General features: G+C 36.9%; 3 protein-coding genes and 1 long non-coding RNA gene across 5 annotated transcripts; 2 read left to right on the top strand and 2 right to left on the bottom strand.

Moving 5' to 3' along the window:
• Positions 1-103: 103 nt before the first annotated feature.
• On the bottom strand, positions 104-6,508 carry LOC109075411 (bifunctional coenzyme A synthase-like). The gene is made up of 10 exons (XM_042751692.1): positions 6,317-6,508; positions 5,106-5,814; positions 4,174-4,388; positions 3,246-3,377; positions 1,786-1,975; positions 1,617-1,681; positions 1,443-1,527; positions 1,260-1,357; positions 794-940; positions 104-694 (listed from the first exon to the last, which is right to left on the bottom strand). The coding sequence occupies exons 2-10, from the start codon at positions 5,776-5,778 to the stop codon at positions 623-625; spliced, it is 1,677 nt and encodes a 558-aa protein (XP_042607626.1). The 5' UTR covers positions 5,779-5,814; positions 6,317-6,508; the 3' UTR covers positions 104-622.
• A 483-nt stretch (positions 6,509-6,991) lies between these two features.
• Positions 6,992-15,971, bottom strand: naglu (N-acetylglucosaminidase, alpha). The gene is made up of 7 exons (XM_042751691.1): positions 15,440-15,971; positions 12,539-12,686; positions 12,293-12,439; positions 11,496-11,581; positions 10,429-10,685; positions 9,441-10,168; positions 6,992-8,158 (listed from the first exon to the last, which is right to left on the bottom strand). Exons 1-7 carry the CDS (start codon positions 15,850-15,852, stop codon positions 7,679-7,681), a joined length of 2,259 nt encoding a protein of 752 aa, XP_042607625.1. The 5' UTR covers positions 15,853-15,971; the 3' UTR covers positions 6,992-7,678.
• A 585-nt stretch (positions 15,972-16,556) lies between these two features.
• On the top strand, positions 16,557-20,791 carry pus3 (pseudouridylate synthase 3). 2 transcript variants are annotated; one of them, XM_042752149.1, is made up of 7 exons: positions 16,557-16,677; positions 16,991-17,411; positions 17,987-18,258; positions 18,392-18,575; positions 19,826-19,935; positions 20,093-20,271; positions 20,398-20,791. In XM_042752149.1, the coding sequence occupies exons 2-7, from the start codon at positions 17,010-17,012 to the stop codon at positions 20,649-20,651; spliced, it is 1,401 nt and encodes a 466-aa protein (XP_042608083.1). In that variant the 5' UTR covers positions 16,557-16,677; positions 16,991-17,009; the 3' UTR covers positions 20,652-20,791. The 2 variants fall into 2 exon arrangements, with proteins under 2 accessions (XP_042608083.1, XP_042608082.1); XM_042752148.1 differs by having other exon boundaries at positions 16,571-16,677; positions 17,008-17,411.
• Positions 20,792-21,395: 604 nt separating this feature from the next.
• LOC122142309 lies at positions 21,396-25,108 on the top strand. The gene is made up of 3 exons (XR_006158514.1): positions 21,396-21,542; positions 24,381-24,460; positions 24,943-25,108. It is a non-coding gene; the product is annotated as an uncharacterized LOC122142309 (long non-coding RNA).
• The last annotated feature ends 48 nt before the right edge of the window (positions 25,109-25,156 follow it).

The following is a 25,156-nucleotide window of genomic DNA, read 5'->3' on the forward strand; positions in this document are numbered from 1 at the left end:
ATTTTGTAAATTTTCTACCATAAATGTATCAAAACGTAATATGACTTGACGATTTTCTCAATATTTAATTTTTTTTGCTCAATTTTGAAAAATTTACATCTAAGAAATTCAGGTGGTTTTTATTTTTAATTGGTTATTTAAATCAATCACAATTACATCAAAAGTCACTTTGTAAATTCGCATTCGATCGCTGACCAGTTGGTCTGTTATGGGTTAATCTGACATTCATTTTAATCTTTGGTCTTCAGGAAGCACAATATAGATTAATAATAACCATCTCTCTTCCAGAACAAGCATAATCTACACTACGATCAAAGCCTTTTCCACTGAAAACTGTTTACAAAAATACATAAATGTCAGTGTGACAACCAAGTATGACAATAGGCACAAAACAAGAAATGGTAAACCGCATCTATTAAAAGTGCTCAAGGTGTTTTCTGTCCCAAACCTCTTCAAAACATCAGAAGAGCCACGAACATAAGAACTGATACTGGCTCATTTGTTTATGAATGTAACAAATGCTAAATTATTTCAAAAAAGAGTCACTTGTTTGTTTCTGAAGTGATCAACTGAGGAAAACCGTCACTAAACTATTTCACTAAATGCTGAAATCCGGTTGTATTTATAGTGAAGATCTGGTTGTTTCTTGTCTCTTCTGAATCCGCTGCTGTAACAGAGTCCAGGCTTTCAACACCTGAGGAAACACACATGCATCAACGATTAGCCGCATGTTTTGAGGTTAATAAAGCACATTCCTGATCTGGTGTGAGTGTGTGTGTGTGTGTGTGTGTACCTGTCTCTGAGTAACGTCAGGTTCCCACAGTGTGCACAGCACTACGTTAGCATGTTCTATCAGCTTTGCATTCAGCCACTGGCTCTTCAGTCTCCTCAAGGCGTCTTCCTCCTTCACACCGTCACGCTGGACGATACGCTTCACTGCCTGAGACCGAGAGAGAGAGTTAACAGCTAGAAAATCCTAATATTGTTATACACAGTGGGGTGCAAAAGTCTTTGACTACTAGTGAAATTGTTCATTTAAATATATTAAGATATTAATACTTATTCAGTAAGAACGCCTTAAATTGCTCAAAAGTGACAGTAATGACATTTATTAATGTTTCAAATACATGAACTTCATATTCATCAAAACACTTTCCACAAAATTTATGATTTTAAGTGTTTCTTGAGCAGCAAATCAGCATATTAGAAGGATCTGACAGATGATCTGATTCCCTGTGTCTATATTAAAGCTTTAGTACCTCTTCTTCTGGGATGGTGGCCACCCAAACCTCATGCACCAAATATGTCCATCCCGCCTCGAGCAACACGGCCGCGTCCACCACACAGACACGCTTACCTGAAAACAGGAAGTGAGAATGAATCACGATCAAAAACAGAAAAAGCTCAGCGAGCGCATGAGAAGGAAGTGATGAATGCTTCACCCTGTTCTTTTGCTTGTTCTATTCTTTTCTTCACCAGCAGAGCGATCTCCGGCCACACGATATCTGTCAGAGCTTTCAGACGCTCCTGGAAAACAAACACACACGAATACAATACGAACAGGATTGAATCAAGTGTTCCCAATTCAATTACATTCACCTGCTGAGTTAAATTACCTGGTTTCCAAACACTTTCCCACCCAGTACTCGTCTGTTAATGCTCTTATCCTCATTAAGAATATCTGACAGCAAAAGAGAAGCAAACAAAAGCACTTTTAACAAACAGTTTAGAGAAAAACTGCAGAATTCCAGTATAAACCAGATTCATTCAGTCTCCTCTCCATACCTGGGCCGAACTCCTGGAGGATCTTATGATAAGCGGATGTTCCCGGCAGGTAGGCCTCGTGACCGAGCTGATCGCAGTCAATCCTCACGGCGCCGAGAGCCTCCAGTCTGTGTGCTATAGAGCTCTTACCAGACCCGCTGCCGCCCGTCAGACCAATCACATACGGATCCAGAGGAAGAGCCGGCTGCGGCTGCAAACACAAGAACAGCAAATTAAACCAATTCTAAGGGCTTTAGCGTGATGTGGATGAAATCAAAGTAATAATCAATAACTTGAATCTTTTGTTAAACCACATCTAGTTAAAGTATATAACATCACATATGATAAAATGAGCATTATTTATAAGATTCTAAAGTTTGGGGTCAGTAAGATTTCCACAAATATATGATGATAATACAAAATGTTTCTTGAATAGTAACTCGGCATTTTAGAATGATTTCTGAAGGATCGTGTGACACTGAAGACTGGAGTAATGATGCTGAAAAATAAGCTTCACATCACAGGAATAAATTATATTTTAATATATATATTCAAATAGGAAACAGTTATATTAAATCGTAATAATAATTCACAACATTACTGGTTTTATTGTATTTTTGATCAAACAAACACAGCCTTGGTGAGCAGAAGAGACTTCTTTAAAACATTTTTAAAAAATCATAACATGATGAATGGTACTTTATATGAATAAATATATCATCTCTGAAAAGAAGGGCAATAGAGAAAGCAATAGCAGCTGAGCTAAATCATGCATCACATGATCAACATGCACATGGCCTTCATTAAATTACACAGCAGACACACTGCCATGACTCTTTAAATTAATTTCTGGAGACTCAGAAACGAAGGAAACGGAATAAGGTCTGCCAGTCTTTTTGTTTAACAAAAGTTTTTTGTACATAATCCAGCAAAATTGGCTGAGACTTCATCTATGTAACAACAATGTTATGTTTAAAAAAAATGCATAAATATAGCAGTTATGGACTAATGCGTGATTTATTGATCAATAGATGAAGTGCATTATGTGAATGTGGAATTGTAAGTGCTAGTGTTCTATTCTAATTTTATAAAAAAAATAAAATAAAAAAAAAACATGCCTCTTTCAGACTCTTATTATTTTTATGTTTGGTTGTTTTCTTGTTAGTGAAAAAAAAACTAACTAACACTAGCTTCTCTATTCTCTTTGTACTCTATCTATTTGTTTTCTTTTTATTTATTATACAATTAACAAATGCAAAAAAAAAATAAAAAAATTATTTATTATATAATAATAAAAAAAAACCTTGCTACATGCACTGCGTTAAGCTAACTGAGACTTATTGCACTTGCATATCATTGCTCTTTTGTTGATTTTGATTGCTTCCATTGTCCTTATTTATAAGCCGCTTTGGATAAAAGTGTCTGCTAAATGACGAAATGTAAATGTAGTGAATATGAACAAGTGAGCAGGATGTTCGTACAGATGGAGGTTTGAGCAGCGTGCCCAGCAATCTTGTTCTCAGGCTGGAGGAACTGATCTTCTCCTCCTCGATGTCAGCACGATGGGCGTCTTTCAACAGCTGGATCTCGTACAGAACCAGTTCAGCCAATCCCTGCACAGAAACATCACTTAATCACATACTATAAACAAATGAATGACCAAATAACAGTGAAACAGACAACAGCAAAGTCCAAACGCACTGGGGTCACTATGGTCAAAAGCACACTCAATTCACCTGGATCATCAAGTTCAAAGTTCACAGATTTCTAGTTTATGACTTACTGAGGATTAAACATGTGAGGGGTGACAGATATAAGCTTTATAATGAATAAATTATATTATACACAACCATTCAAAAGTTTGGGGTTGGTACATTTCTAAACAAGCCTTTTATGCTCACTAAGGCTGCATTTATTTGATCAAAAACACAACAAAAACTGTACTAATATGAAATATTATTAAAATTATCTGATTTATATTTGAGTAGGTTTTAAAATGTAAAGCTGAATTTTCAGCATCATTACTCCAGTCTTCAGTGTCACATGATCTTCAGAAATCATTCTAATATGCTGATCTGCTGCTCAAGACACATTTCTGATTATCAATGCTGAAAACAGGTTTGCTGCTTTATATTTTTGTGAAACCATGATACATTTTTCTTCAGGATTCTTTAATGTATAAAAAGTTCAAAAGAACAGCATTTATTTGAAACGGTCACTTTTGATCAATTTAATGCACACATGCTGAATAAAAGTCTTAATTTCTTTAAAAAAAAAAAAATCTTACTGACCCTAAACTTTTGAACAGTAGTGTACATTTGTTTTATTATCTTAAAATACATTTTGAGCTATTGTATATCAAGGATTTGGTTCTCTGGTCTAATGATAAAGATCTTTATAAGTTCTCACATTTTCCACACGCTTCCTGTTGACAGCTTCACCCCCTTTCCTCGTCTCCTCGCTGACCACAATGCACTGCAGCTCAGGGTCGCTTATGGAGGGGCCGAAGGGGTCGGAGAGAGGAACGATTTCGTACTTGAGCGATGGTTTTACATCGTTTAGAAAGTCCTGGAGCTTCTGCACACGCTGATCGTACGGCTCTATCAACTCCTTCAAGACCTTATCTATACAAAAAGCAGGACACATTTAAGAAAGCTCTACAAAATTAAACATTTTCCCCAGGACAAACTGTTTTGTTACATTTTCAAGTGGTTTATCACTTGATAACAATGGTGGCAAAACATCCAGATATCAAATAACCAAGTAGACAAACTCATAAAGTCTTTTTAGAGCTGCTTTGAACAGATTTAGAGAATTTTAGCAATAAATCACTTGCTCAGCAATGAATCCTCTGCAGTGAATGGGTGCCGTCAGAATGAGAGTCAAACAGCTGATAAAAACATCACAATAATCCAGTCCATAAATGAATGTCTTGTAAAGCGAAACGCTTCATGTTTGTAAGAAGCAAATCTATCCTTAAGATGTTTTTAACTTCCAGCTAAAATACAAGTTCATAATCCATAATACTGCTTTCTCTAGTGAAAGCAAAATGTCTGAATGATGGATTGTTTCTTACAAACATGCATCTTTCTGTTTCTCAAGATGTTCAGTGATGGACTGGACTACTTGTGGATTATTGTGATGTTTTTATCAGCTGTCTGGACTCTCATTCTGACGGCACCCATTCACCACAGAGCATCCATTGGTAAGCAAGTGATGAAATGCTAAATTTCTCCAAATCTGTTTCAGTGAATAAACATAATCATCTACATCTTGGATGGCCAAATTTAAATTTTTGGCCAAACTATTCCTTTGAAGATTTCTAGAGGGTCTCCACTTACTCTTTAGTAGTTCCTGGTCACACACACCAATGACAAAGCGTCTGTTGGCCATCAGACAGGAAATATTCAGCAGGGTCTTGTGGGCACCATGCAGACGGTCAAAGGTGCCGCCAACCACCACATCACTGAACGTCTCTAACGGTTTTAATTGTGCACCTCTTCCTCTTCTATCATCATCTTCCTCAACCTCTTTTAGTCGCGGGTATAAAAGCACAGATGAGAGACTCGGCTTGCAGACGTAGCAGTGACCCGTGTACTTCTGCAAGCACTGGGTGACCAGCGAGGACTGGCCTGAATCCTGGATGGGGAAGTCTGTGAGCACGACTTCTGGCGAGTGGGACAGCGTCTGCGGGGTGGGAAAAGGGCCGTTGTTTCCACTCAACGCCACAGATTGAGCGCGGACGTTACTGAGCAGCACTCTGACGTCAAGGTGAGCACAAATGTCAGCGGCGTTGCTGTAAAGGCGGGAGATGAGAGCGCAGAGATCCACCACGGGTGGGATGTAAGCCGGCCGCACCTGCCCCCCTGTGCCCAGGTTGAGTCCGGGGTGGAGATGGACGTAAAGTGTGCGCTCGACCACCTGGGCGGCAGACGTGAGGACAGGCGCGATGCGGAGAGGGAGGACGTGTAACGGAGACGTAAGGACCAGGATACCAGTGCTGAACATGGACATGATGGACAGCGGATAGTGACTTTATGATCTGAGGTGCTGAAAGATATAATACAGATTAGTGCTGTCAAACGATTAATCACATCCAAATTAAAATTTTGGTTTACACAATATGTGTGTACTGTGTATATTTATTATGTATATATAAATACACACACATACAGTATATATGTTAAAAAAAATATATATATATATATTATATATATATATATATATATAAACATAACATTCTCCTTAAATATATACATGCATGTGTGTATTAATATATAATAAATAAATATACACAGTACACACACACACACACACACACATATATATCACGTAAACAAAAACTTTAATCTCGAATGCAATTAATCGTTTGACAGCAAATCTAAAAATAACACATTATTTATGCAGTTCCATAGAGATAAAACATATTTGCAGAAATGACGAATCTGCGGCGGATCGTTTCTCAGCTGGAATTAAGCGCAAGAAGTCACGCAAACCAGTTAAACCACACCGGAACAACACACTGTGACGCGACTACTTCAGCAAAACCTACCCGAGGGTATTCTGCCGACCAGGGTGATGAGAAATGCTAAATGTGGAACAGTATTGCAGAAGGCAACAGTCTGGTATCAGGCTTCGTCATAATGAGTGTATAAAAGACCAATGTTTTGCTCAGCAGCGCGAGCTCGCGTCCAGATGACCCAGACGGCCATGTGCTGGAATACTGACTGATGATTGGCTGATAGCGGGAGTTCCCGCCTTAATGAATCATGGGAAGTGTGGTTTATAGCCGCTTTCAATTCTTATCATTGTAAATTATGTAATTTGATAATTGAGTGTTTTTGTGTTGAAGAGCATTTTTTTTTTTACACATTTTAAATTTGTGCCTACAATTAAAAAACAAACAAACAGACAAACAAACAAAAAAACACAAGGCTACATAACTGCATAATATTGTATAGTAAGTTTTTCTGTAGCAGATATAATGAAATGTATGTTTTTATCAGCATAAATTTGACTGAATACTAAACAAGCATGTAAAGTACAGCTTTTATTTGACAAAAATACAAAAATAATTTTTACATTTCAGCCACTTTTGTTTTACAAGGTCTTAGTGACTATCATCTTGTCTGTGCTGGTTAACAAATAACTAACAAGAAACTGTAGACTGAAAATCTGACTAAACAAAGTCCATAAGCTCCAAAAACAGTTTACTACCCAATCTTAGTACAGTAATAAACTTTTAATGATTCACAGATATTTTTGCATTTAGTTTGTGAATGAAAAAACACAAAAAACAACGTTCTGCAACTTCTGCAGCAGTGTTTTGTCTGGCAGGTCTAGACTGGGACAATGTTTCAACAATGTGTTCGTGCTGCATCTATAGACAATTTAGGGGTGCAAAAATAGATCAAGTGTATACAGTATATCTGACATACATTAAAACCTGGAACATCAGCAGAAACATGAAGAAAATGCAAATAGAACTTGGCAAAGTCATTGCAAGATCATTAGTAACAATACTCAAGGGGGCGATAGAATTTAATTTTCTCAGCAAGATTTTACACAAGAGTTTTCCCGCCATTGCTAATGCCTGCTATCACACCCCTTACTGAGAATGTAAAGTGTTCTTACATTTATTGAGCTTGCTAGATCCCATACTTGCATTTATTTGCTTGCACATAATTTGTTTCAGGCTTCAATACTTAAAACACTTTGCTTTTCACAAAAACACATTCGTAATGCAGTAAACCTCAGTATCTGACATATAAACCATTTAGAGGTTTCTACAAGTAGTCTCTTGTGATAGTTTGGCCATTATTAGAAAAGAAAAGTGAGAAGATAAATAAAATGCAAGCTGTTTTTTGACCACCGAATTAAACAACTTATGGCAGATGGATGAAACAAGTTCCCTTCATTTTAGCCTTTTCAGAGCATATGGGTAGTATTTGAGGTAGATCCGCCGTGCAATCTCATATGTGTCCCCTAGTGGTTTGGAGGGATATTTCCTCTGGTTGTAGACGAACCCTTTCTCAACCTGGAACACGGCCTGGTTGAAGACGTCTTGTTTGAAGGGTCTTCCTCTCTCCAGACACTCCACTAGCGTATTAACAAACAAGCCCCAGCGCTGTAAATAATAGTCTTCCACTAGACCACCCCACTCCTTGCTGGCGTAGTCCAAGATTTCCCCATCGGGTCCCCAAAGGGTGATCTGATTTCGTGCGTTGATATCATACAGCTGTGCCTCGTGCTCAACCACACCCTGAGACTGAGCCTGCTCAAGCCAGACACCCAACAGGAAGTGTTCGTTGCTGGAAAGGAGTTGGTCCAGTTCAGGTAAGAGATCGTAGAGAAGCACGCCACCGGCGGTTAGGAGATCGGGAAGCTTTTGAGCCTGGGAATCATACAAATAAATAAACATTTCAAAGCTGTAATTTTGTAAACAATAAAAGGTGCAGTCACATTTACCATTGTTTGATGAATTTTAATGGGCAAAATCCAATCATTGCAATAGGAATCAATGATTTTGGGAATTTTGCATGAGGGCAAAAGATTTCCCAAAGCAAATTTCGCAGTGGGTTCAAGTTGGTCATGAGAATTTGGTGTGTAAACACAGTGGTTCCCAACCCTGGTCCTGGAGGCACCCCAACACTGCATATTTTGCATGTCTCCTTTCTCTGACACACAAATTGCAGGTCTTGGAGTCTCTACTAATGAGCTGATGACCTGAATCAGGTGTTGGGGTGCCTCCAGGACCAGGGTTGGGAACAACTGTGTTAACCAAAAAAAAAAGCTGTTTTGGTGTGAAAGTGACTTCTTTTTGAGCTGTGCTTTATACAATCGCTACACTATTGACAATAGACAATGGAATTTTATTTTTATTTTAAATTTAAATGTAAGTTAAACTTAAGTTGTGGGTTTGGTTTCAGAGGTTTAGTTAAGTTCAAAACAGAGCACAGTTCATCTGGAAATTTGGTAATACTGTGTACTGCGATACCAAATCCAAGACTAGCTGTAGGAACTGGTTTGGTTGCAATGGGTCTGTGGTGTGATTCGCATGAATATGAAAGCTACTTGTACTTGGAGACAAACAACTGTGAGTATGTAGTATAATCGTACATTTAAAGCTGCAATTAAAATGACTTAAAAGAGTCTTCATGTGACGCACATAGACAAGCATCGATAAATAGAAGCAAATTAGTAATAAAATTACCAACATATACCAGTATATTGGTAAAATGCTGAGTAATTTTTCTATTATGCACACTGTACATGTTTGTGACACAGGATGAACACAAATGCACAGGGGCAGGTGTCCTGACATTTTATCCTACCCGTCAGATTGTCCTACCAGGGTTTACTGCACATGCGCACATCAATACTGCATTTTTTTTCTCATGAGTGACAAAAATTTTAACATTTCATATCATAAAGACCTTATTTGAAACAAAAATAACTATATCATGATATGTATCATTACCGTGCAATAAAATTAGGCCACTCATATTGTGATATAAGATTTTGGTCTTATCGCCCACCCCTACCCTGAATGCAGTGCAAGTGGCTTTGGATAAAACCATCTGCCAAAAGCATAAAAATGTAAAAAAAACCCTAAAGTACTAGGGCTGGTTCACTAGTTCACTGACATCAAATATAACCGTTAAGTTTGGGTTTACCTGGAAAGCATTCCGTATTTCCTTGTAGAACTCAGTTGTAAGAAGCTGAAGCGCTTGACGTGTCACGTCCACAAGATCATACCGGAAGGTTTCCAGAGTGGCTAACCCTGGCGTGGCTTCGAACAGAAGCTTCCATGCCTTGTAAAAGTCAGCCGGTTCGTACCAAATGTCCGTTTGCATGTGCAGGGATGGCCGATGTACCAACGGACTCCGGTTGTGGTTCTTGTATTGCGGAAGAGTGCAGTTGTACACACTATGAAACAAGAGCTGCCAGGCTGCCGTCAGATTCTCATCCATACTACCATAGCGCCGCAAGGCGTACAGCGACACCCACTTGGAAAGGTTGACGGGTTCTTTGCGCCAGGCCAGTTCGCTCATAAGTTCGTAAATGACTGGATTCTGTTCGATGCCTTCGGGGGTCAAACCCAATCCCACTAGGGTTGAATTCGGAAAGCGGATGGCATCGAAGGGGCCAGAATTTATGCTCTCCACCGTTCCAAACAGTCCACTGTTCCCTCCAAAGTTGTGCAGCATGCACCAGATAAATGGCTGGCCGTAGAAGGAGTGTGTGGAAGAGTAGACAGGCATGGATTCAGCGAAGAGATCCAGGACAATCATGCGCCCCAGGGGGACGCCATGTAACAGGGCCTTGACCTGGTCTGGTTTCCAGAATGAAGGGTCACTGATAAATAACCAGCCTTGCATCAGCCAAATTGCTTGAGGGTCCACTGCCAGAGAGAGATAGTAAAGGGAGAGAATAAGAGACCACAACGCATCTGTGTGAGCAGTTGTGTGGGCGCCATGCTTCATCCCACCACAGGGTTGGGAACCCCAACTGTGCCCCAGAAAATAAGCAGGTCAGTTGTGGATTTTAAAACTAGAGCAAATGCAATGCCACAAAGAAACATGAGCAACTTCAACATCTAGGACAATATCACACGAGTTACTACCAGCACCAAATAAAAAGAGGTAACAATGGCATAGTTACCTGAAGTCATACTATTAAAAACAGCACTGCTGATAGATGCCAGGTAAGCGGGGTCCGAAGATGCTGGGGCCATTTCATTAAAGGTGTCTGTGTTGTAAATGTGGTCTGTTCCAAACTCCTCAATGACTCGGGTCAAAAAGAGAGCTCCTATTCGCTGGAAGAGTGGGTCGCGTGGATCAAGCACATAGGCGCAGGAGTAGGTGCAGTTAAAATGGCTCCAGGGGTTCAGCTTGGTCACATTTGCTTGGGGGAACAACCTAAAAGGGCATTGCTAAATGGGATTATTCCTGTCTTCACTCTCAAATAAATAATACAAATGGAAATGATGTGTTCTTTGCAAATTTTAATTGCACTGGCCATTTAAATACCTTAAAGGGTTACTCCACCCCAAAATGAAAATTTTGTCATTAATCACTTACCCCCATGTCGTTCCAAACCCGTAAATGCTCCGTTCGTCTTCGCAAAACACTTTTTAAGATATTTCAGATGAAACCTGGGAGGCTTTCCCAGAGAATTTCCGGGAGAATATCCGCTGAACGCAAACTGCGTACGCTATTCTGTCAGCTGCGATACAAGGATACGTTTTCTACGTGTATTTATGCTTTGATTTGAACTAAAACAGCACATCCGTGCAGCGTAGCTGACACAGAAGAGCATATGTTGCTTGCGTTCAGCAGATGTTCTCCAAAATGGCGCTACAGTGATGCGGAGAGACACAGAGGAGACAAATTGTTGAATAAAGTGTCGTTATTTTTGTTTTCTTCACGTACAAAAAGTATTCTCGTCTGGACGTTCTGGACCTTGACACTATATTTTACTTGGCAGTCAATGGGACAGTCACAAGCCTCCCGGTTTTCATCCAAAATATCTTAAATTGTGTTCCAAAGACGAACAAAGCTTTTACGGGTTTGGAACGACATGGGGGTAAGTGATTAATGACTAAATTTTCATTTTGGGGTGGAGTATCCCTTTAAATAATAAGGAAATTTAAAAGCCATAAAAATAATTTCAAGAATAAAATCTACAGCTATGTTAAATGGAAGAAATACACATTTGAGGAATATTACCTGGTAATACCTTCAGGTACGATTCCTGAAAAAGCAGGCAATACAGGTATCATCCCAAAAGATCTCATGCGGTCAAGGATTTTAAACTGGAGGAATAAATGGCACAATTTAAAAAAAAATAATAAGAAGAAAATTTTAATGCATGACTATATACAACTAGATTTTTATATTTTCTGGTAATAGCATTTCTGCTTTCATAATGCTAGGGTATTGTGGGTGGTTGGCACATGTAACTATGCAGTTGTTAAAGGCACAATATGTAAGATTTTTTTATTAAAATCTCCAAAAACCACTAGAACAGTGTTATATATTTTGCTGACTTGTGTACTTACATTATTCCAAATGTTTCGAAGAATGTTTAAATCCAGAGAAATAAGCAATTTTAACAAGTGACATGAACCGTGTCCATAGTGTCACTGCGTCGCATGCCAATGATGTCATAACCCCTCAATTCCATTTTTTTTGTAGAAAACATGGAAACACCAAAGACGCTTTAATATGTTGTACATTTTAATAGACCGGTGACGACTGCACAGCGTAGCATTATAACAGAACTTTCAAATGTATCTAATATGATAAAACAGTGCTACTTTTTACATTAAATATTACTTTTGTATATTGTTTGTTATACAGACCAAATTTATGTGATGTATGTTCAAGATTGTTCCTAAAATAAAATAATAAAAAAAATTGTAAAAAAAAAAAAAACTTAACTCTGATCACTTAGAAAAAGAATACCACATTTCTGCAATGAATTTTTTTCAGGAATTTTATCTTATCAAAAGACTGTTCAGTACCTTCAGGTAGAGCTGTTTGACGTGCCAAGACAGAGGAAGTGGTCCTCCCCACTGAAACAGGTTTCCCATGCGGTTCCACGCTAGGAAAGCTGGACCTGTGAAGAAGTGATCCAGCTCTGTCTGGTTCAGACCAAGAGACAGATAAACCTACAGTACATCAGGAAAAGAAAACAAACATAAAACACAACATACACTTGAAAACCTTCATTTATATGTGACCAGCTATATTTAAAGAAATTCTCTTACCTCCTGCCATAGCACCTCCTGTCCAGTGAACGCCAGAGGAAGATTTATGCCATTCAGTGCCATCCAATCAATCTCCCTTTGCCATCTGGGCCAATCCCACCACACGGAGGAGTAACTCTGCGTACACACGTTCTGATAGTACCTGAACCTAGAGTTACACAAACACTAAATTAAATGAATTTGCTGCAGTAGGTCCTCTACACATTAACCGCCACACATCCAATGTGTGACACTATTTTCTGTTTTGGAGCTGTAATGAACATGACCTCATTCATAACGTCATGTTCACATTGTGTGGAATTCACTGTCCACCGGCGTCTCTGACAGGGACATAGTACAGGCCAGCTCATGCAGAACTAATAAGACAAACACAGAACAAGACAACAAAAAAATGTCTGGCTACAACAAAACATCCACATTAATATTGGTGTGTATCAGCAATGCTGCTTTTTTCATTGTCTTGCAAATCACACACAACACACTCTCATGATTTGGAGCTACACAAGAACATGTACAAAAAAAACAAAAACAACGGCTCACAGAATGACGAGTTGGCTGCAGAAACATACAAATTATTAAATGAAAGGAAAAGACACAGACAATCTAGACAGCTACTAAAGTGTGCATTTGTCATGTTAAAATGATGATTATAGCAGGCGATCTAGACAGCTACTAAAGTGTGCATTTGTCATGTTAAAGTGGGGGGGGCTGAGGGCTGGGTTGGAAAATATGTGACGTCATTACGTTGTGACTGACGACATGAAATTTCTCTACTAGTCTTCTCCCCTGGCGTGATTGTTACTGTTTTATACACAAAAAATTGTACTTGATGTGCTTTATAACTTTGATGTTTAATAAAAATAAATAAATAAAAAAATAATAAAAAAAAAAATATCTCTGTACTGTTTAGCCTATGTGTTGTAGCCATTAAAGAAAACATTTGGTTTCATATTTGTTTAAATATTATAGGCTAATGTAATTTTTTATTTATTTAATCAATGTTTATTATGAAAGTGAGCATGCAGCATGAGAAAGATATGATACATCATGCGCAATAGCCTATGAGACATGGAGTGGGTAAGACATGATTTTGAGCACTTTATTGAGTTTTGTTTTGTAGAAAGACTCTGTTTAAAAGATTTTCGTTTTGTATTAAATTGTATCTTAATTTTGATCAATATTTTATCAACCCATTGCCTGTATTTAATAAACAAGCAAAATATATTAGCAGACAATGTAATAAGGTGCCGGCACATCACTTGTATTGCACGTGAACTGGAGGGCGCAGAAACTCAGCTTGTGCCTCACAGACAGTTTTGAGAAATATAGGCTATCTATTATAGAAAGCTTAAAAATGTCTACTTTTAAACGAAAATATTCAAAACGAAAATAAATAGGCTACTCTCTGAATATGTAGGTCTAATCCATATGAAATGTGCATTTCTCTCTGGCGTTCATGGCGAGTCCGCATCGTCTTTGCAGCGACACAGAAAACACCATTTTATTAATAAACAATTAAATGTCTCCTTGCTATTTTTGACAAATTCATAATCATTTCTTCAGACGGTTCTTTGTGGCAAAATTATGCATGCGGTCGTGCGCTTGAGAGCGGCTAGTAAACGCCCATTATTCTGACGGAAGCTAATTATTCTGACGGTGACGGAAGCATTCCTGAGGAGGCTAGGTTAGTCTTTTATCAACGAAATATTAAAATAATTAATCATTAGTTTATATCTTATACACTATATCTTAATCCCACATTAAACACATTGTTATGTCTGTTTTTTATTTTTTTTATTTTTATTTCTTTTTCACGTTTTTAAGTACAATATTAGGTTAGTCCACAGCCCCCCCACCAGGGGGGGCTGATGCTATGACGGGGGGGGCCGCAGCCCCCGCAGCACCCCCCTTCCCGCGCCATTGGATTAAAGTTGCTCTCATCTGAACAAAATACAAAAAAATAGTCCAACTTAATCACACCGAGAAAACTAGTTATACTAGTTTCTAGTATTTTGTTTAATATCTGCGCTAAGAGACATAAAATGCAAGTCCGTTTGAAATTATTTTACGTAATACACAGTATATTAATTGTGGTTGGCCAATACAGATTTTTCAATAACTGATCATTTCTTAAATTAAATGCAAACATTTGATAAAATGTTTCAAATGGAAACATTTATCTATTTATTTATGTATAGGTTGCTGTCTATGGATGGTCAGGGAGCTCTCGGATTTCATCAAAAATGTCTTAATTTGTGTTCTGAAGATGAAGGGAGGTCTTATGGGTTTGGAATGACATGAGGGTGAGTAATGGGTGAACTGTCCCTTTAAGGGAACATTCTATTTTCATTTTGCAAAAATTAAGAGAATATTACTTCTGAATGTTCTCTGAACATTCTGAAACAAGTTGTAGCATTTAAAAAATGTTAGATGAACATCCAAATAAAGCGTCAAGAAAAAAAAATTAATGAGTTATGTATAAACAATGTTTTTTGTGCTAACATTTTGAGAACACAACAGACCATTTAACTCTGAACAAACGTTCTATTAATGTGACTGGACTTTGAAAGTGCCATTCCAGAGCGTTATCCAAAGTAACCTGAAATCATCAAATCATTTTGCATTGCGTTATCATGAGGTTGTGGCATTCTTCTGGCAATCTATGATGTAATTTACCTATGGGTTAGTGACAAATACAATTTAAAATATACAAAAAGCTAAACAAAAAATATTTTTATGTTTTATATGTTTTGAAACTTTCAAATATTCATATGAAACTTTCAAGAATTATAAATCTATAGGTTTTACTTGCGATTTATTGACTCTAATCATTTTAAATATCAAACAGTATCAGTGAAAAAAAAGTGTTTTGTTGAATTAAATTGTTAAGGCTACGTTTACCTGTGCGGGGTGTTGATGCGCAGGACGCCGGTGAGGGGAGGCAGGGGTCGGGGGATATTTAACTGATCTCCAGACCAGGACACGTGACAGTTGCAGAAGTATTTGAGATAGTTGTATATACCGGTGGCCACCGCGACCCCCGTGCTGCCCACCGCCAGGATCTTGTTGTTCTTAGCGGACCGCAGCTCACACACGTCTAGAGTGTCGTTAGACAGAGTCCTGTTGACTGACACGATGAAATCCCGGGATCTGTTTCCCAGCAGTCGCCTGAGCAGATCCACAACAGCTCTGGACTGAGTTTTATCGCTGGCTTTCGCTCTCAGATGCGCGAGAGTCTGAAAGTCGCTGCAGACCGACTGCAACAATGTAACAAATAAAAGCGCGAGCAGCGCGCTGCGGACACAGTGTATCATTTTGACATCTGTGACGTCAGCGGCATCGGTGCTGGAGATGTAGAGTTAAAAATGTAAACTTTTCTACTATTGATTTCCTTCGCGTGAGCAGGAAGTAATGTGTGTCAATGGAAAAGCAGGCGGCCAATCACGAGACAGTCTGTAGGGCCTTTGAGGAGCTTTAGCCAATTAGAACTCGAGATTGAAAGAAAAGGGGGAAACTCGGTTGTATTCATCACATGATTCCATTCTATTCGATGTGTGATATCTCTATATGACATAAACAACTGCTATCTACAGCTTAAACATAAACTCACTGTTTTTAAGGAAAGGAAATTATGAAGAAATAAAAAACAGTCATCAAAGAGAGAACTATTATTATTACACTTTCCAGTTGTATATAATGCATTTATTATTACAATAAACAAACCTTTCTTTACAGAAAGTAGTAAGAAAGCCAAAGGCGACTGTGACAAGTTTACCCACTCTGATTGGCACATATTTAAAATAAATGCAATATATAATACAGTATAAAAAAATCAAATCTTAATGATAAATTATTATTATTATCATTATTATGCATAATAACGTTTAAATTGTTATTTAATAAACGGTGAAAACAACTATTTAATTTTACATTAACATTCATGCATTACCATTTTGTGCTTTGATTGTTTATTTTATTTTAAATAATTAAGAATAATAATCAGCGCTTCAAGTCTTTGTAAATATGTTAGGACTTTTATTTTGAAGGGTGTTCTTACGGAAGCCAATACTTTGTGCTGCGTTCAAAAGTTACCGTTCAGAATTTATAATTTCGCATTTTAATGCAGCTTCGGGAAGGATGTGAGTATAGTTAAATGAAAATATGTTTGTAGTTTTATAAACTATATTTTATGAAATGATTAAGGAGCACAGAAGTTGATAGGAAGCAAACACGTGGAGATTCGCACATTAAACACTTCTAGTCTACAGGAGAACCAAGTACACATACCTTAATACACAGTGTCATTATTCACTGAAGATACCTGAAGCCCACTGTGAATTATTGCACGAACCTCTGTTTATTGTTAACGTGTGCAAGAACTGCATTCATATACATACACACATGTATATGGTGATAATGCAAAGCTGGCCCTCTCTGTTATTTGTTTCACAGATATGTGTTTGTTATAGCCATGTCAGAAGAAGTTCTGCTGGCTCGTGTGAAGGCTTTGGAAGAAGAGGTGGAGAGACTGAAAGCTCAGCTGAAAGTGGAGAGAGATGGAGCTAAAACATCAGCCAGTCTCCAGACAGAGAGCTTAAAACATCAGGAAGGTGAGGAGAACAGATCCAAACAGAAGAAACGAGGAGTAGAGAGGCCCTTTGACTTCTCTGTGCATCCTCGCAGACATGTGGCACTGCGGCTGGCGTACCTCGGCTGGCAATATCAGGGCTTCGCCGTCCAGGAAAACACAGACAACACTGTTGAAGCCCGGCTTTTTGAGGCACTGCTGAAGACTAAACTGATCCAGGACAGACAGACCTCCAACTATCACCGCTGCGGCCGCACAGATAAAGGAGTCAGTGCTTTCTCTCAGGTACTGTGATCTGCATTCACTGAATTTTTTATGAGTTATGACATTGATCATGTCTTCATATTTGCAAGCGTTCCCACAATAATGGAAAATAAAAATGTAAACAATAATATTTTATACAGCAATATAATTTATTTTTGCATCTGAGAACTAATTTTAATTTAGAACCATTTTTCAATCATTTAATTTTGACACAATAATCGTTAAACTAACAACTTAAGCAAAGTATAACAAGAATTCTGAATATTTTAATTTAAAAATATAATAATATTTAATAATTAATAGTTATAATTATTTATGCTTTTTTGTGATCTGAATAGTCATACACTTGTTTTCATAATTTGTAAAGTCATGGATTTTTGATATTCACAAATATATATAAAAAAAGTTATTTGACACCAAAATAATCATTAGATTATAACTAAAAATATAACATGAATTGTGAATATGTTACTACTAAAATAATGACTGTTATTATGGAATTACATTTTTGCAGTGTTTTTATGATCTGAATAGTTGTACATTTATTTTCATATTTCTTAAAGTCATGAATTCCTGATATTTACTCTCTTCTCCAGGTCATATCCATTGATCTGCGCTCAACACAGTATGGAGGAGGTTTAGGTGTTACTGTCCCGTCTGGAGTGGAGGTCAGAGGCAAGGCGTCTGCAAAAGAATTACCCTACGTGAAGATATTAAACAGAGTCCTGCCACAGGACATTAGGATCCTGCAGTGGGCTCCTGTAGAATCCGGCTTCAGTGCGCGCTTCGACTGCCAGTCCAGAACATACAGATACTACTTCCCTCGTGGAGACTTAGACGTGGATCTCATGGCAGAGGCTGCTAAACGGTCAGTAGATCACAACATCAACACATACTGTCTGCTTAAAGAATGATGTACAGTCAATCAAAAAGTATCTGAACTTTTCATTCTAAAAGTGGACAGCAATTGAGTGGATAATTCTGTTCCTCTGGGGATGCAGGTATGAGGGAACACATGATTTCAGGAACATCTGTAAGATGGATGTAGGTAATGGAGTCTTGCAGTTCCAAAGGACCATCTTGTCTGCCTCCATCCAGCCGGCCCAACTTAACCCCACCGGCCCTAATGACCCACACCAACTCTATGTCTTCCAGGTCAAAGGTCTTGCTTTCCTCTATCACCAGGTGAGGAGCTCATCTCAAACTGGAGGCCTTCAGAGGGCTTCAATAAATTAGATCAAATTAGACAAAACAAGCTTTAGAATGAGCCAGAACAACTAAAAATCAAGATATTTCTTATTTTATTGTTTTCCTTTGAAGAACTAGAAATTTCACTGTCTTGGGTTCTAGACCTGAAACAGTATTGTGTGATACTATTAGTTTTTATTAATAGTTTGAATAAGTTGTTTTTTATATTTTCCATTTTCAGAGCTTTTATATTAATATTTAATGTTTTAGTCATTTTTTTGTGTGTGTTTTTGTCATTTTGTCTTATTAGGTTTTGTGGTAACACTTTACAAAAAGGTTTCTTTTGTTAATATTAGCTAACATGAACTAACAATGAGTGACATTTTTACAGCATTTATTAATCTTTGTAAATGTTAGTGAAAATGAAAGTGTTTGTTCTTGTTAGTTCACAGTGCATTGACGAATGTTATTAAATACAGTTCTGAATTTTAATAATGTATTAGTAGATACTGAAACTAATATGATCTAAATTTAATAAGTATTTTTCATTGTTAGTTCATGTTAACTAATATAGTTAACTAATGTTAATAAATGAAACCTACCGGTTTTGTTTTTTAATAAGTTCAGGCTTGCAGTGTTTACCTTTAACAAAAAAAAAAAAAGGAACAATTACATATATATATCTTTATAGTTTTTATTCAGTTGTATTTCAGTTATTTTAGTACAATAAGCAAAACTAAGTAAAAATGAGAAATATTACTAGCTGACATAAAATAAGTTTAAGTATTTTATTTTATTTGTTTATGTAAAATTTGACAGAAATGTTTTCTCTTGGTTTTAGTTCTAGTTGGCTATAATAACATTGCTTGGAAAAGTCAAGTAAATTAATCAAATCTTAAAACCTGAAGAGCATTCAACTCCTAAATCTATTTAATAAACTGAATTATTTTGATTCTTTTAGTTATTTTTTAACAGAAAGTAGGCGTGACCATAGATTAAAATACATTTACAAATATTGTTGGGTACAGCCAAAACAGTTGATATTTATAAATTGGATGAAATTATGTCTTCAGTAGTAGTCAAAAACCTTAAAGTTAAAGATCTTTGTTTTTGTTACTATTATATTTTGCTCTATTATATTTTGTTGAAGTTAGCAAGGTGTCCTTGCCATTTAAAAAAAATAAAATTGTTTAGCATTAGTAGCTTGTATTGCATTCTAAACATAACCACTAACTTTGCTGTTCCAGGTTCGCTGCATGATGGCTTTGCTGCTACTCATTGGACAGAAACTCGAAGCTCCAGAAATCATTGAGCAGCTGCTGGATGTGGAGAAAAACCCAAGGAAACCTCAATACAGGTGAGTTCTATTTCAGTATTTCCTCATCTAATCCTGGATTCCACGTGAAGCTGCTTAGTGCTTTCACTTCAGATCTTTGAACTTCAGAATTCTAGGAACTTTTTCATTTTCTTGACTACATTAGTAACTGTTAATCCCAGCTGTCTGTGTTTTATAGTATGGCGATGGATTACCCTTTGGTGTTGTATGACTGCCACTTCGAGGGTGTGAATTGGAGGAATGAAACAGAGGAGGAGAACCACGTCCTGAGCTCTCTGCACCAGCACTGGGTTCAGAACGCAGTGAAAACCCAAGTTCTGCTCGGCATGATCCAAGGCCTTCAGAAAACAACCACAGGTGTGTGTTTATACTGAAACTACTTATTAATTGTCTGGAATGAAATGCTAAAACACCGCCTGATGTTGATCTAAAAAGTAGCATGTAAAAGCCATTGTAAAACAGATTTTGTTTCTGTTTTCTCAGAGATGACATCTCTGCAGTGCTGGCTCATGGAGGGCTCCAGGCAGAGGAAGTACCAGCCTCTTCTGGACCGGCCGCGCTGCGAGAGTTTGGAGTCCAGGATCCAGCACTTCGTGAAGAGAGGAAGACTGGAGCAAGAAGAAGGAGAGAACGGGGAGGAGACGACCGTTTTCAGGGGGAAGAGATCAAAGCATTCCCATCTGACAACATCAAATCAAATCCAGGAGCAAAACCATGGAGCAGAAACCCACGATTGAACTTTTACGTTTTCTGCTTTGACTTTTAATTTGTGTAGGAAAAGTTTTTCTTTAACTCTGTTCTCATAGCAGCGCAATTATCTAATTTTCTGTTGTGCCGAAGAAAGACTTTTATTAAAGGATTACACTGTGTATTCTGATCATGCGTGAATTTGAAATTATCATTATCAATTTTGAAATAATCAAAACACACCAAAAATGTTATCTTCTATTATTCATTATGAGGCAAAGAATTCATCATTTTACATGTGATCTGCAGGCTAACACATAAATACAGTTTATGTTGTTTTGGCATGTCTTGACAGTTTTTGTGAGATTCACCCAAATAAGAGCAATCTTTAATGAATAATGTTAGTTTTCAGTGGTTAGCTTTCCGAACCAGCCAACATCAGACGTCCTGGGTTTATTAAAATTAATAGAATAGTTAAATATAAATTAAATAAAATAGTCTGGCTCCAAACCGTTTTTTAAATAAATGATTTTAAACTGTATTGCAGTGCTGTGAATACATGTAAAAACAAATATCAGATTAGAGCATAATATTGGTATAATTATTATACATTTGATCATTTTCTAATATTTCATTAGTTATATATTCAGGTTAGAAATATTATTATATTTTACGTTTTAATTAATTTTATTTCTCATATTTATTGTTTTCATAACTATTTGTCATTGTAGACTAAATTAACATCTCTTGGTGTTCAAGTTAATATGCCTAGTAATAAAAAAAAGGCAAACAAACAAGCCTGATTCATGGAGTGTCACGTGACACGCTCAGGTCACGTGATAAAATCCGAGACAAATAAAGTCGAAGCAGAGAGCCGCGTTATACACGCTTCACCGGGTCCGGTTTTATTCTGATATCTTCACTGGTCTCGTGAAAATACGGTAAGTTCTTTCTCTTTATGCAAATGTCGTTTGTTTAGGGTTTCGCTCACACGCTTCCGTCGGAAACAGTGAGAGACGTTAGATGATAACATCAGATTAACATGAAGCGGTTTCAATCATCGATAAAACGAAAACAGACTTCCTGCCTTTCAAAGACAGGTTTTAAAATGTATTAACTGTTTAACACAAAACGAAGCTTTGCAAGATTACAAGACATTTGCGGCTACACACTTGTCAGTTTTCATCAATTAAAAATAAATGTGATCAACTAGTGTTGCCTTTTTTTTTTTTTTTTTTTTTTTTTTTTTTTTTTTGATGATCGATGCCACAAAGTGATTAGTCTACAAATGACTGTGTTTGGTCCGTGTATCTTTTGGTCATTTGATTTTTTTTGTTTAATATTGAAAGTAGAAAAATGAGAAACGGCTCCTTTTTCGTTTTTAATTTTTTTTGCAAAAAACGAAAAACAAGAATTTGGCTTAATTTGTAGTTTTTCTTTCAGGGGTTGAAAAATGAATAAACAGCTTGAATATTCGATTTCTACACGTGGGTGGGAATTAAACGCCCCTTTCTGCTGATTGGTCAGACAAAAAAAAAAAAAAAAAAAAAAAAGATCAAACTGTCATCAGTTCTTCTGCAGTTCCTCGCGGCAGAATACTAGTCCTCTGCTGCTGCTGGGGGGGATTTCATAGCCTACCATATTTTCCAAACTGTAAATTTACTTTTTATCATTATATATACTGTGATTTATTCTAAAATGACTTAAATAATGCATTTAACGTCAAATAACCTTAATGTAGACTTTTAAAAATAGGCGCATCAAGCAGCCTACTAGCTGTGTATTGGTTCATGTTTTGCGCTAAAGCAGTGCATTCTGTTGTTTTCTTTATTTTTCAACGGGACGACATTTTGTAGTCATTTTGAATGTACACAAATATAAATATGCATTTTACCATATGACTATAAATGACAACTTATTAAATTATTTCCCCTCTTGAGGAACAAATCCTGGTGAACATCAACTAATTCTCAATATTAATTAAATAAACTGTTTAGATTGCTGCATATTTCCTGTGCACTTCAATACTGGTCTGTGCTTGACAGTAGTCGCGTTTTTCTGTTTTATTTAACTAGGGTAACTAGTCAGAGGTTTTTCTAAAGGCTTATTAGGTCTACCTTCTTTTTTCCGAAACACACACACAAAAATGTCCTGCTCGCACTTACCCATTTAATGGCAGAGAACGGTGACTTTCACTTTTCATTCTTTAAGCGGATGCAAATCTGTCATAAAATAATATGCATCTCGTGGCGTATGCTATATTCCAAACGTTCTGAAGGTATACAGTAAGGTTTGGTGAGAAACAAACCAAATGGCAATTAATTACATTTATGTAAATCTTGTGTTACATTCCTGTGTGCGAGTGCACAAGTGTCAGACTAAATTAGACTACAGTTACTTTTTTATAGACTACATATTATTCACACAATAGAAATAAATGATTCATCGTTTATTGATTCTCTCTAATTTTTTTTTTTTTTTTTTTTTTTTTTTTTTTTTTTTTTTTTTTTTTTAATGTTCCTTTCTAAAATAGTCTACCGCTTATATACACTCATAAAGTCTTCCAGTTTGTGGACATTCACACAGTTATCAGTAATTAATCCGGTGGCTATACAGCATTTGACCAATGGGTTTACAAAAATAATTTCAGGTTTAAGAAGTGTTTCAACATTGCATCAACTACTGATGAACGCATTATTTTTTATTTAAATGATCACTCAGTAGGTTAACCATGTATTATTGAAAGGCTTTTGTCTTTCAAACTCATTAAAATGCACAAATTCTCATTATTTCTTATTTGCAGACATTCTCAAACTCTTTGTCCTCTGAACCTCTTTTACCTAACATATTTACTTTAAAGGGGTGGTCAATCAGCAATTCTGTAAAAGACAATATCTCCCTTGCGTTAAACTTTGAGCATCGTAACTTTGCAGATGTTTTTTATGCTCAAACAGCAACATTACACACTAAAGTTAAAAAAAAGTGAAATCATAATCAGTGATCCTTTAAGTACCCTCTGACATAGATGAATGGTCATATGGCACAAACAAATAAAGGTAAACATAAAATATTCCATCTTTTTTAGTAAGTGTATGGTTTATTTTAATTTTACATTTTTATGATTTAATTACTTTTCAGACTTTCATTAAACTCTACCCCCCCCCCCCCCCCCCCGAGTTCCTTTACGAACCCCAATTTGGGAAACCCTGACGTAATATAATGTTTAATGCACTTCATGTTGTTAATTACAATGAAAGGAATATATTTTCTCACTATTCACAGAAGAAAGCCATAGGCTCTGCCACAGAACAGGTTGTGTCGAGCCATTCATTTGTCTGGTTGTTTGATGAGAAAAAGATTAAATGTAGTTGCAATAAAAAAGTTTAAGAATCTGTACAACTGCTGCTGCAGCAGAGGACTAGTATTCTGCCGCGCGGAACTGCAGAAGGACTGATGACAGCATGGTTTGATCTTTTTTTTTTTTTTTTTTTTTTTTTTTTGTCTGACCAATCAGCAGAAAGGGGAGTTTAATTCCCGCCCACGTGTAGAAATCGAATATTCAAGCTGTTTATTCATTTTTCCAACCCTGAACGAAAAACTAAAAATTAAGCCGAATTCTTGTTTTTCGTTTTTTGCAAAAAATGTAAAAAACGAAAAAGGAGCTGTTTTTCATTTTTCTACTTACAAAATTAAACAAAAAATCAAATGACCAAAAGATACACGGACCGTGTTTATTAAGGGCTTATTCAATGTGATTTGTTTGAGCTTTTGTGTTACAGCGCAAGAAAGTCTTTCATGGGTTTGCATCTGAATATTTAAAGAGCGTTAGTTTTGTGGATCAACAATCACACACAGAATGGTGAGTAGTTTGCTCATTATTTCTTATATTGTGATACAAGCCTGCACTGCAAACAACAGATGACATCAAACAGTGCTTTTACCATGTTGACACAGTTGTCCAGCAAGTCAAAAGTCTGCTGAAGCAATTGTTCATCAACTAGGCTTGAGCTCAGTGTGTCATGAGATTGTCAGCAATGGTTATTTTTGTATTGCACAATAAGTAGACACATTGGGAAATGTGCGTCTTTGAAGAAACTCTTAGGGAATGTTTAAAATGAATGCAATGTACATTCAGTTTTCGCTCAGTTCTACCAATAATTTGTCAATGATCTTCATGTATCATAACTTAAACAGATTTATATTATATATTTAAAGTGTTTGGGACTTAATGAGCCTTGAGGTTCTGTAGTTCTGTGCTACTACGCAGGTGTATATTCTGATAAAGAAAATGAAAACTGTCACGTAACAGTGTTCAGTTCACAGCCATTTCTTGTTTTTCAGGTGCGTGCGGGTGTCATCGTGTTATTATGTGTGTGTCTGAGTGTGTGTGGCGCTCTGATTTGTCCTGATGGAGGGATGTGTGAAGATGGAAACACTTGCTGTCAAATGCCATCAGGAGGATACGGCTGCTGCCCGCTACCCAACGTAAGAGTTTACTCAACAAGACTGCATTTGTTTGATTGAATATACAATAAAACTGGTAATATTGTGAATT

The sequence above is a fragment of the Cyprinus carpio genome, chromosome B24 (genome assembly GCF_018340385.1).
Source record: "Cyprinus carpio isolate SPL01 chromosome B24, ASM1834038v1, whole genome shotgun sequence".
NCBI lineage: Eukaryota > Metazoa > Chordata > Actinopteri > Cypriniformes > Cyprinidae > Cyprinus > Cyprinus carpio.